At 42.4% G+C, this 15,180-nt stretch overlaps 1 protein-coding gene across 1 annotated transcript in view; it reads left to right on the top strand.

The window, feature by feature from the left end:
• LOC137384869 (dynein axonemal heavy chain 3-like) overlaps positions 1 to 15,180 on the top strand; it is a 613,990-nt gene that overhangs the window by 274,624 nt on the left and 324,186 nt on the right. Inside the window, exon 18 of the mRNA XM_068059481.1 lies at positions 165 to 387. Within this exon, the coding sequence (XP_067915582.1) occupies positions 165 to 387 (223 nt within the window). The remainder of the gene's footprint in view (positions 1 to 164; positions 388 to 15,180) is intronic.

Below are 15,180 nucleotides of genomic sequence, written 5' to 3'. Positions count from 1 at the left end.
CAGTATTAATGTCAGAAGACTCTCTGTGCCTGCAGTGTAATTATCTCACTCTAACTTTTGGAGTGCAGTAGATAATTGTTTGCAATGTTGCAGTTTCTTTATCACACAATGTTTCTTCTTCAGGATCAATGAGAATTAACAGTTGGAATTGTCGTTGTCCTCAGATTTACGAAATGATGCTTGTGCGTCATGGCTTCATGCTGGTTGGAAGTCCCCTGGGGGGAAAGACCTGTGCTCTGAAGGTGTTGGCTGGGGTCTTGGAGCTGCTGGAGATGAGAAGCCTGATGGATGAACACAGAGTGCAGTACATTATCATCAACCCAAAGGCCATCACCATGGGCCAGCTGTATGGCAGCTTTGATCCAGTCTCACATGAGTGGAGTGATGGTGAGTTCAGGCCAGGAGAAAAACATTCATTGTGGTGTAAATAGGAAAGAGTTCAGTTCCAATCAGCAGCTCATTAATTACATAACCAAGTAATTCTGGAACAAATCTGACAACTATTTTCTGCGTCTGTAACTTCAGTTATCAAAACTTTGGAATTGGTTTTTGTTAAGTACACTGCAGAGAATGCAAATGTCACATTGACAGATGTTAAAATGTTAAGCTTAACATTTCTTGAAATGTACAACAGGGTAATAAATTTAAAGAGAATATATCAAATTATGGGTTAGATTTTTGCCCATAGTCAATGGACAGAAACTAAAGCCATGAAACCTTGCGGGGCATTGCTGGGTCCTTTCACAACTGTTTAAAATCCATATCTACCAGAACTGCATATTAATTACAGGGGCTTTGTCAATAGGGAGATTAACCAGGTAATGTGTCAGAACAGACATTCACCTTCCTGCAGCTGTCTCTGTGCTGGGTGTAGGGTCAAGGGGATTGGGATCTTCCATGGATTCTAGGTACAATGAACAAACAACATTTGTCAGGTGACTCTGCAAGTGAGTGTTTTCTCTGTTATGGGCTGTTACTCTGCTTGGCTGATGTCCTGTGATGCCAATGTTTCCACACAGCATTTCCAGCTTCTCTTGGACATCATGAGAGCATGTTGAGAGTAAGATGCTGATGATTCTTAGGCATAGTCTGAAAGCTAATTAATGAACCTGTTCTGGATTTGTCATGATGAATGTTACATTGGATAGTGATGAAAAACTTTAATGAGATACAAGTAAGAACAGACACTGAGTCAGTTATCGGCGTTTTGTTGGAAAGAAAGAAAGACGCACATTTATATAGCGTCTTTCCTGACCACCGGACATCTCTCAGTGCTTCACAGCCAAATGAGTCACCATTGTAATGTAGGAAACATGGCAGTTAATTTGCATGCAGCAAGCACCCAAAACAATGTGATAATGATCAGATAAGCTGGTTTTGTGATGTTGATTGAGGGATAGATATTGGCCAGGATACCACGGAGAACTCCCCTGCTCTTCTTCAAATGTGGAATCTTTTACATCCACCTGAGGGACCATCTGAAAGACAGCAGCTCCACCAATGCAGAACTCTCTCAGTACCACACTAGAGTGAAACTTGAACTCATAAGTTTCTGACTCAGATGCAGGAGTGTTTCCAACTGAGCCATGGCTGTTCACACTATTACTGGTATCCATAGTATGTTAGCTCATGAGCTTGATATTTTGATAATATGAATGATTTGATGATATTTATAATCCCAAAAAAGGTTGTCCAGAATCAAAGGCATTGGGAGGAGTTTTGAGGAACATGGGAACAAGAGGATTATAACCCCTGGAGCCTGTTCAACCATTCAGTCAGATCCCGGCTACTCTCTATCTCTACTTCATTTACTCCATATTCCTTGATACACTGATTCAATAAAAATCTAACAATCCCAGTATGAAAGATTTCAATTGGCTCTGAATCCACAGCTTTTTGTCTTAGATTATGAAAATTTGGATCACTCTTATTTCCACTGTTATGATCCTTGCTTCGATTGGCTCAACTCCTCCTTTGGACTTGCTTTGCAAATTTATTATAAGCCTTGTCAGCCTTTTGTGCTCATTCTAGAGGCCTATTTGTTTCTCACTGTTTGAGATTACATTGACCGGAATTGTGCATTGAAAATAACCAGTGAGGCTAACAGCGCTCAGCATCATTACAAAGTGAATCAGACTGCAAGCTCCCGAGTTTACACAAGTGCACTTAAATGCAGAAATCCTGAGGTTACTGTCTGAGATCCCATACTCCTCCACAGTGCCGATAAACTTGGCACTGAAATCACTGCAATGCCGTGAACTAGCTGTACAGGCCCATTAGTTTGCTACTAAAGATACCAGAAAATATAGGGATGGTGCCTGGGATAGACAGCCGGCCAGGGTTAAAATCTGTAAAACAGGTTTAATCAGAGGCTGCCAGCTGGGAATGTTCTCCTTAGAAGATTAAGGTGATTTGATAGCAGTGTTCAAAATCATGAGGGGTCTGGACAGAGTAGATAGGGAGAAATTGTTCGCAATGGCAGAAGGGTCTAGAACCAGAGGACACCGATTTAAGGTGATTGGCAAAAAAAACAGAGGTGAGATGGGAGAAAACCTTTTTACACAGAGAGCATAGAGTGGAGACAACAAGGGCTGAGTTCGGTGCAGAGGGGGAAGGAGATTTTGCTTTTTACACCTTTTTTCCTGCCTCCAGTAGCTGGTGAGTGTTCAAACACAGTAATTAGTTGAGCAGGCAAGTGATCGGTTGGCGAGTTTAAGATTTTATCCCTCTAACTGGGGGCGGTAGTTTAAACTGGTACTGGGGAGATATATGCATTGCACTAAATTTATAGCTTAAGTAACTCTGAAGTCCTCGAGGCGGCCAACATCCCCAGCATATACACCCTACTAAGCCAGTGGCGCCTGAGATGGCTTGACCATGTGAGCCGCATGGAAGATGGCAGGATCCCCAAGGACACATTGTACAGCGAGCTCGCCACTGGTAACTGACCCACCGGCCGTCCTTGTCTCCGCTTTAAAGACATCTGTAAACGCGACATGAAGTCCTGTGACATTGATCACAAGTCGTGGGAGTCAGTTGCCAGCGATCACCAGAGCTGGCGGGCAACCATAAAGGCGGGGCTAAAGTGTGGCGAGTCGAAGAGACTTAGCAGTTGGCAGGAAAAAAGACAGAGGCGCAAGGGGAGAGCCAACTGTGGAACAGCCCCGACAACCAATTTTATCTGCAGCACCTGTGGAAGAGTCTGCTACTCTCGAATTGGCCTTTAAAGCCACTCCAGGCGCTGCTTCACAAACCACTGACCATCTCCAGGCACTTACCCATTGTCTCTCGAGATAAGGAGGCCAAAGAAAGAAAGAATTGCTGAAAACAGAGACATTTTGTCAAAGCTTTTTGTCTTGCACTCATCAGGAGGATTCACAAGAATACCAATGTAAGGGAAAGCAACAAATATATGCTGCATGAGAAGAGAGTGCTGATTGGTTGGCAAGTGGACTCTGATTGGTCGCGGCATTGCCATGGAGAATGCACCAGTTTATGGTGACTGACAGTTAACTATAAAGCTTTGTTTGATGTTTCCTGGACACTTTGTTCCAGAAGGCAGTCACACCCCTTAGGCTAGGTACTTCAGATTTGGTATGTTCTCAGGAACAGGAGGGTGTGACTACGAGTGAGGTAGGTCTGGGGATCCAGAAGGTAGCATTGGATGAACCTCAGCCCTTACACATGTCCAACAGGTTTGAGGTTCTTGCAGCTTGTGTGGACGAGAGCAAGGACTGCAAAGAGGATCAGTAAACTGACCACAGCACTGTGGTGCAGGGAACCATTCAAGTGGGCGGAGTAAAAAGAAAAGTAGTAGTAGTAGTAGGGGACAGTATAGTTAAGGGGATTGATACTGTTCTCTGCAGCCGAGTGTGTGAGTCCCAAAGGCTGTGTTGCCTGCCCGGTGCCAGAGTTAAGAATACCTCTTCGGGGCTGGGTAGGAAGTTGGAATAGGAGGGGAAAAAATCCAGTTGTCACGGTCTATGTGGTTACCAATTATAGAGGTGGGACTAAGAAAGAGGTTCTTCTGAAGGATTATGAGAAGCTAGGGGCTATATTGAAAAAACAGAGCCTCAAAGGTAATAATCTTTAGATTCCTACCTGAGTCATGAGCAAATTGGCATAGGGTAAGTAAGATCCGAGAGCTGAATGCCTGGCTCAAAGATTGGCATGGAGAAATGGATTTTGATTCATGGGGCACTGGTAACAGTACAGGGGAAAGAGGGAGTTATAACATTGGAACAGTCTCCATCTGGAGCACACTGGGGCCAGTGTCCTGGCGAATTGTTTAATTAGGGCTATAGCGAGGGCTTTAAACTAGCATTTTCCCAATGACTGATGTTAGGCTAACTGGCCTGTAGTTGCCTGTTTTCTCTCTCCCTCCTTTCTTGAAAAGCAGTGCAACATTTGCCATCTTCTAATCTGATGGGACCGTTCCCGAATCTAAGGAATTTTGGAAAATCATAGCTAACGCATCCACTGTATTTACAGCTATCTCTTTTAGAACCTGAGGCCATCGGGTCCTGGAGATTTGTCAGATTTTACTCCCTTAAGTTTCTCCAATACTTTTTTTCTGCTGATATCAATTTTGTCAATTTCCTCACTCTTTTTAGCCCCCCTGGTTCCTGTCTATTTCTGGTATGGAACTTGTGTCTTCCACTGTGAAAACAGACACAAAATATTGGTTCAATACTTCTGCCATTTCCTCACTCCCCATGATAATTTCTCCTGTCTCTGCTTCTAAGGGACCAATGTTTACTTCAGCTACTCTCTTCCTTTTGATATACCTATAAAAGCTTTTCCAATTTTTTTTTTTATGTTACTGGCTAGTTTACACATATTCTATTTTTTTATCAACTTTTTTTTTTAGTTTTGGAGATACAGCACTGAAACAGGCCCTTTGGCCCACCGAGTCTGGGCCGACCATCAACCACCCAGTTATACTCATCCTCCACTAATCCCATATTCCTACCACATCTCCACCTGTCCCTATATATTTCCCTACCACCTACCTATACTAGGGGCAATTTATAATGGCCAATTAACCTGCAAGTCTTTGGCATGTGGGAGAAAACCAGAGCACCCAGAGGAAACCCACGCAGACACAGGGAGAATTTGCAAACTCCACACAGGCAGTACCCAGAATTGAACCCGGGTCGCTGGAGCTGTGAGGCTGCAGTACTAACCACTGCGCCACTGTGCCACCCATCTGTGGCTCTTTGCTGGTTTCTAAACATTCTCAATCCTCAGACTTGCTACTCTTTTTTGCAACATTGTAAACCTTTTCTTTTAATTTAATAATATCCTTAACTTCCTGAGTGAGACACAGATGGGTCTTTCTGGCTGAGTTTTTGTTTTTCAATGGAATGTATTTTTGTTGAACATTTTGAATAGTTTCTATAAAGGTTTCCCACTGTTCATTTACTGCCATAACTTTTAGTCCATTTAACCAATTTACCTTAAACAGTTCTCCCATCATGCCTACACAATTGACTTTGTTGAAGTTTAAGATTATTGTTTGTGACTGGAGTATGTCACTTTCAAACCTAACATGGAAGTCAATGGTATTGTGATCACTGTTTCCTAGTGACTCTTTTACTATGACATTGCTAATTAACTCTGCTTCATTACACAATACTAGATCTAAGGTAGATTTATCCCTAGTTGGCTCCACAACATATTGCTCCAAGAAACTGTCCCAAAACATCCTACAAACTCATCTACTAGACCACTCCTGCCAATTTGATTGTCCCAGTCTATATGCAGATTGAGGTTCTCCACAATTATTACTTTGGCTTTGTTATAAGCTCCAATAATTTCTTGTTTAATGCTCTGTCCTACTGTTAGGGGCCTATCAACTACTCCCACCAGTGTTTTCTGATTCTTGCTGTTCCTTATTTCCACCCATACTGATTCTTCATGATCTTCTGAGGCCAGATCCTTTTTCACTAATGCTCTGATGTCATCCTTTACCATCAGTGCTACCCCTCCTCCTTTGCTATTGTCTGTCTTTCTGAAATATAGTGTACCCTGGAATATTTATTTCCCAATCTTGATCACCATGTAACCGTGTCTCTGTGATGGTGATTAGATCTGAATCATGTATCTCTATTTGTGCCACTGGTTCATCTATCTTATTGCAGATGCCTCACACATTCAGATAAAGAAACTTTGCTTTCATTTTTTTGCTTCTTTTCCCTTCCATGACCTTATTTGCTGATGTACAATTTCTGTTAAACTCTCTGTCCCTTCCTGTCCCATTCTGCTTGTCTTTAGCCACAATGCTACACTGTTCTGATGTCTTGGCCTTTCTCTTTGGATTTCTAAATCTCACCTCTCCCGAACTCTCCCCCCACTCTGTTAGTTCACAACCTCTAGTCTTATCTGCTGGTTCACTCTTATATTTGTACACACTGTCCCTTCCTGTCACACTCTGATTATCATTATCCTTATTGCTATCTTGCTCTCTTGCCTTCTCCTCTCTCTTTAAATGATCAAATCTTGCCTCATTTGATCCCTTGCCCCCACTATTTAGTTTAAAGCCCCCTCTACTGCCCTAGTTATACGACTCACGAGAACACCAGTCCCAGCACAGTTCAGGTGTAGACCATCCTAATGGTACAGATCCCACTTTCCCTAGTACTGGTGCCAGTGTCCCATGAATCAAAACCCATTTCTCCCACACCAATCATTGAGCCATGCATTTAACTCTGTAATCTTATTTACCCTACACTAATTTGCTCATGGCTCAGGTAATATAACCTGGATATTATTACCTTTGAGGTTCTGTTTTTTAATTTAGCCCTGAGCTGCTCATACTCCCTATGCAGAACCTATTTCTTAGTCCTACCTATGTCATTGGTACCCACGTGGACCACAACAACTAGATCCTCCCCCTCTCACTGCCAGTTCCTCTCCAGTCCTGAGCACATGTCCTGAGCCCTGGCACTGGGCAGGCAACACAGCCTTCTGGACTCTCGCTCTTGGCTGCAGAGAATGGTGTCTATCCCCATGACTATACTGTCCCCTACTACCACTACATTCCTATTTACTCCCTCTGCTTGAATAGCTTCCTGTATCATGGTGCAATGGTCAATTTGCTCATCCACCCCGCAGCCCCCGCTCTCGTCCATACAAACTGAAAGAATCTCAAACCTGTTGCACAACTGCAAGTGCTGAGGCTCCTCCTGTGTTGCCTTCTCGATCCCCTTACCTGCCTCACTCACAGTCACACCCTCCTGTCCCTGACCACTGACCAAATCAGAAGACCTATCCTATGGGGTGTGACTGCCTTCTGGAACAGCGTATCCATGTAACTGTCCCCCTCCCTGATTCATCGCAGTTTCTGTAGTATTATGGAAGTGATTCTTTTTTTTTGTTAAAATATGTTTTGAGGAATTCATAGTCAAACTGAAGAAATGTTGGACCATTTTCTTTCAAGAGAGTCATCAAAGGGACACTGAAAGAACTGGTTTGGCAACAATGTTTACTGGTTGTCACATGACTCAAGTTAAAAATATAACAAAAGCCCTGGTAACAGGGGAAGAAGTGACAGGCGCACCGCACCTCTTGATAGGACAAGCCCGGGAGCAGCAGCATGCACCTGAGCGGGCAGAAAACTCACAAGCTTTTGGTGTGTTTTACCTTCTGGAGTGAGCGGCTGATAAAGGTAGCCTGCTGCTGAAGAAGTGTCAAGGAAGGAGAGAAGACCGTAACCCAGCTCGTTTTCCAGCAGCTCTGAAAGACCCTGAGAAGTCCACTGAGTCAATTCATCTCATCTCCTGTCTTTGAAGAAAGTCTGCTAAATTATTTCTCAACCCCGCCTGAAAAGAACAGTTCCAAAAGATCCCAGTGACCTGTTCACATGTACTTAAAGGCTAGACTGTGTGCCAGTTTTGAAACAACATCTGCTGTTTTCTTCAAAAATTAGCAAGTAATCAGCGCGTGTACGCGTGTGTGTCTAAGGTAAAAGGAGGACTTTAAAATTTTTTAATCTGTGTGTTTATGCTTTACTTCATTACTAGTTAAGACTTGTTTATAATAAACTGATAATTTTGATGTTCATTAAAGAAACCTGGTTAGGGTGTTCTATTCTGGGGAAAATAGAATATATAATTGACCATAGCGGTAATTGGGAAAAATTATTATATGTTGTGACCGGTGGAGAGGTGGGAATAGAATAAGCAGTGCACTTCTCCCGCCTCAGTTGTAACAGTAGCTCGGCCTCCTGCTCACTGACTCTGAGCCGAAGCTCCTCGAGCTGTAGACACTGCAGATGTGTTTGCCGTGGATCACACTGATGTCCATGAGCTCCCACATACTGCAGCTGCAACACATCACCTGTCCTGCCATCTGGATTGTGTTTTAAATGACTAATTTTTTATTTGCTTAATCAACAGGAAATACGCACCAGCCGATCTATTAAACTTTACTACTATTAGCAAATAAAACCTTACAAGTACTAAAATTAACCAAGTTTTGAAAGGTAAATGAGAAAACCCACCAGCCAATCAACTACCTGTTTTCCTATGATGTCACACTTTGAGTTTTCTCAGAATGTGGTCAGTCTGCTCTGGTGGCCTGGACTGGCTAAATCTTTTAAATTGTGCTGGTCTCACTCAGTCTCACTCCTTCCTGTCATCTCTGCTCTTTTAAATTCTGCTGGTCTCGCTCTGTCTCGCTCCTTCCCACCGTCCCTGCTTTTTTAAACTCTGCCAGTCTCGTTCCTTCCCGCCACCGCTGCTCTTTTATATTCTGCCGGTCTCACTCCTACCTGCCGCTGCTGCTCAGCTAGGGATAAAGCTATTTTAGATCTAGTATTGTGCAACGAGGCAGATTTTAATTAGTAATGTCATAGTAAAAGCTCCACTGGAAAATAGTGATCATAATACAAGTAAATTCCACATTATGTTTGAAAACAACATACTCCAATGACAAACAAGAATCTTAAATGTCACACTTTACGAGAAGTGCGACGATGAAAAAATACAGACTCAAACAGAAGTTATAAAAATTGACTTTATCTTTTTTTTAAAAATGGACAATGCTGCAGACGATGGCCGCTGTCTATTCGAATATTGCCACACTATGTTTAGAACAAAGGATGCCTAACCAGTTTGAGCAGTGTTAATTACACTCATTCTGAACCATTCCTGACTTGAATGGGTTCTACTGAAACAAAGAAGGTATGAAGTGGAAACATCATAACCAAATTATTCTTATCCTGGGCCATTGTATGATCACCATGGGGAAGAGACCAAAGCATCTCCTACCAGAATCTGATGTGACAAACTTTTACCTTCAAAAGTCAGTCATCGAGGCAGAGAGAGAGACACCCAGAAAGAAGTATCACCAAAAGCTTGACCAGCTAAGAACTGGGAGAAAATCCAGCAAGCCAGAAAGGAAGGCGCCCTGCTGTAAATTCTACATTTCCAACTTATTGAGCGGTGAATTGGAAGTGATCTTCTGTCTTCAAACTGAACTTTCAACCAACGGAGAAATCTATGAACATCTCAAGTCTGCAAACAATGAGACCCTGACTTCCTAGAGAATTCAACAAGTTTACCGTGAACCCCGAAACCTGCCCACACTTAAACCCACTTACCTCTTTTCCTCTCTGTCTGTTCCTTCTCTTGTGTGTGCGTGTGTGCGTGCGTGGCGACAATTTCGGGCTAAGGCATATTCTCAATAAATGATTAATCTTCTGTTTTAAACCTACAAGAAAACCTGTCGTTATTTGTTCATTTGACAAATAAAATACAAAGCGGTTAAACCCAAAAAACAAAAACACACTTGTTGCGGTCAGGTGGGAGTTGAACACTGGGAACTACTCAAACCCCTCACCATGTGGCCCTAACATAAACTTAAACAAAGCCAATTACATAGATAAGAGAGAAGAGCTCACTAAGGTTGATTGAATATATAGACTAAAATGTATGGTGGAAAATATAGTGGAAAACATTTAAAGGATGAGATGGGAACTTGAGGACAGTTTCAGATAGGACGATTTCAGGGCAGGGAACAGGAGGCAGAAAATTAGCGAGTGACTCTGATAGACAGAAGAAGCAAAGGTTAATAAGTGTGCAGCACTGGAATTTGACAGTGTTAAAGGATATTTATTTAAATGCAAGGAGTATAATAAATAAAGCCGATGAGCTGAGGGGACAGATATACACATGGCAGCATGATACCATTGCTATAATGGAAACTTGGCTTAAAGAGGTGCAAAAATGGCAGCTCAACACCCCTGGATATAGAGTTTTCAGACAGGGTAGAGAGGGAAATAAAAAAGGAGGGGGTGTAGCTTTATAGATTAAAGAACCAATTACAACTGTGAGGAGGGATGGTATGCTAAATGAATCATCAAATGAGGCCATGTGAGGTGGAGGCAGGTACGAAAGCGACGTTTAAGAGGCATCTTGACAAATACATGAATAGGATGGGAATAGAGGGATACGGTCCCCAGAAATGCAGAAGGTTTTAGTTTAGACAGGCATCAAGATCGGCGCAGGCTTGGAGGGCTGAATGGCCTGTTCCTGTGCTGTACTGTTCTTTGTTCTTTGTTTTGTTGTTCATATGGGTTGAGGTCAGAAATAAAAAAGGGGTAGTCTCACTACTAGGAGTGTACTATAGACCCCCAAATAGTGAGAAGGAGATAAAAGAACAAATATGTAGGCAAATTTCTGAGTGCAAAAACAATAGGGCAATCATAGTTGGGGAGTTCAACTACCTCAATATCAACTGGGATACAAACAGTGTGAGGGGCACAGAGGGCACAACATTCTTGAATTGCATTCAAGAGAACTTTTTTAGCCAGCACGTAACAAGCCCAACGAGAGGTGGCACAATTCTAAATTTAGTCTTAGGAAATGAAGCTGGGCAAGTGGATGAAGTAGCAGTGGGTGAACATTTTGGAGATAGTAAAAATCATAGTTGGATTTAGCATTATTATGGAAAAGGACAAAGATAAAACAGGAGTAAAAGTTCCAAATTGGGGGAGGCAAATTTTATGAAGCTGAGAGGTGATCTGGCGAAAATGGACTGGATACAGTTATTTGTAGAAAAATTAGTGCAAACCAGTAGGAGGCATTCAAAAGTGAGATATTTTAGGCACAGTGTAGGCATGTCCCACAAAGAAAAAGGGTGGTACTGCCAAAGCTAGAGCCCCCTGGTTATCTCGAGGTACACGGTAAGATAAAGCAGGTAAAGAAAGCTAATGATAGTCACAAAAAACTTAATACTTTAGAAAGCCTAGAGGAGTATAGAAAGTGCAGGGGTGAAGTAAAAAAGGAAATAAGGAAAGCAAAGAGAATATATGAAAAAATATTGGCAGGTAAAATCAAGGAAAACCCAAAGATGTTTTATTAGTACATTAAGAGCAAGAGGATAACTAAGGAAAGGCCTATCAGAGATGAACAAGGGAACTTATGTGTGGGTGCAGAAGATGTGGACAGGGTTCTTAATGAGTACTTTGTCTCTGTCTTCACAAAGGAGAGGGTTGATGTGGACATTGTAGTTAAAGAGAAAGAGTGTGAAATATTAGATACGATAAGCATAATGAGAGAGTAAGTACTAGAGGGTCTGACATCCTTGAAAGTGGATAAATCACCAGGGCTGGATGGATTGTAACCCAGGCTGTTAAAGGAAGCCAGGGAGGAAATAACAGATGCTCTGAGGATTATCTTCAAATCCTCGCTAGATACAGGCAAGGTACCAGAGGATTGGAGGTCTGCGAACATTGTACCATTGTTTAAAAAGGGTGCGAAGGATAGACCAAATAATTAGAGGCCAGTCAGTTTGATCTCAGTGGTGGGCAAATTATTAGAATCAATTCTGAGGGATAGGATAAAGTGCCACTTAGAAAGGCACAGATTAATCGGGATAGTCAACATGGATTTGTTAAGGGAAGGTCGTGTCTTACTAACTGAATTGAATTTTTTGAGGAAGTAACAAGGAGGATTGATGAGGGTAGTGCAGTGGATGTGGCCTACATGGAGTTTAGTAAGGCATTTGACAAGGTCCCACATGGCAGACTGGTCAGAAAAGTAAAAGCCCATGGGATACAGAGGAATGTGGTGAGTTGGATCCAAAATTGGCTCAGTGACAGGAAGCAAATGGTAATGGTCGACGGATGTTTTTCTGAATGGAAAGCGATTTCCAGTGGTGTTCCACAGGGCTCAGTGTTGGGTCCCTTGCTGTTTGTGATATATATTAATGATTTGGACTTAAATGTTGGAGGCATGATTGGGAAATTTGCAGATGACACAAAAAATTGGCCATGTAGTTGATAGTGAAGAGGATAGCAGTAGACTCCGGAATGATATCAATGGTTTGGTTGAGTGGGCGGAAAAGTGGCAAATGGAATTCAATCCAGAGAAGTGTGAGGTAATGCAGTTGGGGAGGGCAAACAAAGCAAGGGAATACAAAATAAATGGGAGGATATTGAGAGGGGTAGAAGAAGTGAGAGACCTTGGAGTGCACCTTGTCCACAGGACCCTGAAGGTGGCAGGACAGGTAGATAAAGTGGCAAAGAAGGCTTTCCTTTATTGGCCGAGGTACAGAACACAAAAGCAGGGATGTGATGCTGGAACTGTATAAAACACTGGTTAGGGCACAGTTGGCGTATTGTATACAGTTCTGGTCACCACATTACAGGAAGGACATAATTTCTCTGGAGAGAGTACTGAAGAGATTTACAAGAATGTTGCCAGGGCTCGAAAATTGCAGCTATGAGGAAAGATTAGATAGGCTAGGGTTGTTTTCCTTGGAACAAAGGAGGCTGAGGGGCAACGTAATTGAGGTGTACAAAATTATGAGGGGCCTAGATAGAGTCGCGCAGAGGTCAATTACCAGGGGGCACAGATTTAAGGTGATTGGTAGAATGATTAGAGGGGACATGAGGAAAAACTTTTTCACCCAGAGGGTGGTGGGTGTCTGGAATTCACTGCCAGGAATGGTGGTGGAGACAGAAACCCTCAACTCATTTAAAAGGTACCTGGACATGCACCTGAAAGCTGTAACCTGCAATGCTACGGACCAGGTGCTGGAAGGTGGGACTCGATTGGGAGGCTAGTTTTTTTCAGCCACGCAGACATGATGGGCTGAATGGCCTCTTTCTATGCCGTAACTTTTCTATGGTTCTATGGTTCTAAAGAAACTATTCAAAATGTTCAACAAAAATACATTCCATTGAAAAACACAAATTCAGCAAGAAGGATCCATCCATGCTAAGGAGGTTCAGGATAGTATTAGATTGTAAAAAGAGTCTTCCAATGTTGCAGAAATTAGTAGTAAACCAGAGGATTGGGAGTGTTTTAGAAACCAGCAAAACGCAACCAACAAGTTGATAAAAAGGGAAAAAATATAATGGGAGTAAACTAGCCAGGAATATAAAAACAGATTGAACGCGCTTTTACGAGTATATAAAAAGGAAAAGACTAGCTAAAGTAAATGTTGGTCTCCGAGAAGCACAGTCAAGCGAAATTATCATGAGCAATGAGGAAATGGAAGAGACATTGAACCAATATTTGTGTGTCTTCACAGTTGAAGACACAAGTTACATACCAGAAATAGAGGGCAACCTAGGGGGTAATTAAAGTAATTAATATCAGCAGAGAAAAAGTACTGGAGAAACTCAAGGGACTAAAATCTGACAAACCACAGGACCTGATGGCCTACATCCGAGGGTTCTAAAATAGATAGCTGCAGAGATAGTGGATGTGCTAGTTATGATTTTCTAAAATTCGCACAGAATGATTAGAATAATTCAATACGATATTTAGTTTAGTGATACAGCACTGAAACAGGCCCTTCGGCCCACCGAGTCTGTGCCGACCATCAACCACCCATTTATACTAATCCTACACTAATCCCATATTCCGACCACATCCCCACCTGTCCCTATATTTCCCTACCACCTACCTATACTAGGAGCAATTTATAATGGCCAATTTACCTACCAACCTGCAAGTGTTTTGCTTGTGGGAGGAAACCGGAGCACCCGGAGAAAACCCACGCAGACACAGGGAGAACTTGCAAACTCCACACAGGCAGTACCCAGAATTGAACCCGGGTCGCTGGAGCTGTGAGGCTGCAGTGCTAACCACTGCGCCACTGTGCCGTATTATGAAAGGGAAATTCTGTTTGACATATTTATTAGAGTTTTTTGAAGATGTAACTAGTAGGGTAGATAAAAGGTAGCCAGTAGATGTAGTATACTTGAATTTCAAAATGGCATTTAATAAGGTGCCACACAGAAGGTTATTAAACAAGATAAGGGCTCATAGAGTTGGGTGTGATGTAATAGCATGGATAGAGGATTGGTTAACAGGCAGGAAGTAGAGAGTAGGGATAAATGGGCATTTCCAAGTTGTCATACTGTGACTAGTGGAGTGCCACAAGGATCGGTGCTGGGGCCTCAGCTATTTACAATCTATATTAATGACTGAGACAAAGAGACAGAGAGTAATGTATCTAAGTTTGCTGATGATACAAAGCTAGGTGGGAATGTAAGCTGTGAGGAGGACACAAATAGGCTGCAAAGAGATATGGACAGGTTAAGTGAGTGGGCAACAAGGTGGCAGATAGAGTATAATGTGGGGAAGTGTGAAGTTATTCACTTTGGTTGTAAGAATGGAAGAGCAGAAGTTTATTAAAAAACTTTTAAATGTTGATGTTCAGAGAGACTTTGGTGTACTCATACAAGGAACACAGGAAGTTAGCATGCAGGAACAGCAAGCAATTAGGAAAGCAAATGGCATGTTGGCCTTTATTGCAAGGGGATTGGGGTACAGGAATAAAGATGGCTTGTTACAATTGTATGGGGTTTTAGTGAGATCTCATCTGGAATACTGTGTGCAGTTTTGGTCTCCATATTTATGGAAGGATATACTTGCATTGGACAGCGAAGGTTCACTAGGTTGGTCCCTGGGATGAGGGGCTGTCCGATGATAAGAGGCTGAGTATATTCTCTAGAGTTTAGAAGAATGAGAGGTGGGGGCGAATTTTATGCTGTCCACCACAGCAAATTTGGTGGCATGCAGGGTGATATAATTAGGCAGGAGGTTTTTTTCCCACATTCCTGACAGCATGATATTTTAGAGGAATTATGTTGGTGGCGGTTTTGCAGCATTCCTGGGTTTCCCCAGCACACTGGCATATTGCAGCTTTGCATTCATTTAA

Source organism: Heterodontus francisci, chromosome 27 (assembly GCF_036365525.1).
Source record: "Heterodontus francisci isolate sHetFra1 chromosome 27, sHetFra1.hap1, whole genome shotgun sequence".
In the NCBI taxonomy this organism is placed as follows: Eukaryota; Metazoa; Chordata; class Chondrichthyes; order Heterodontiformes; family Heterodontidae; genus Heterodontus; species Heterodontus francisci.
The sequence above is the reverse complement of the archived record's forward strand: the minus strand, read 5'-3'. Positions and strand labels throughout refer to the sequence as shown.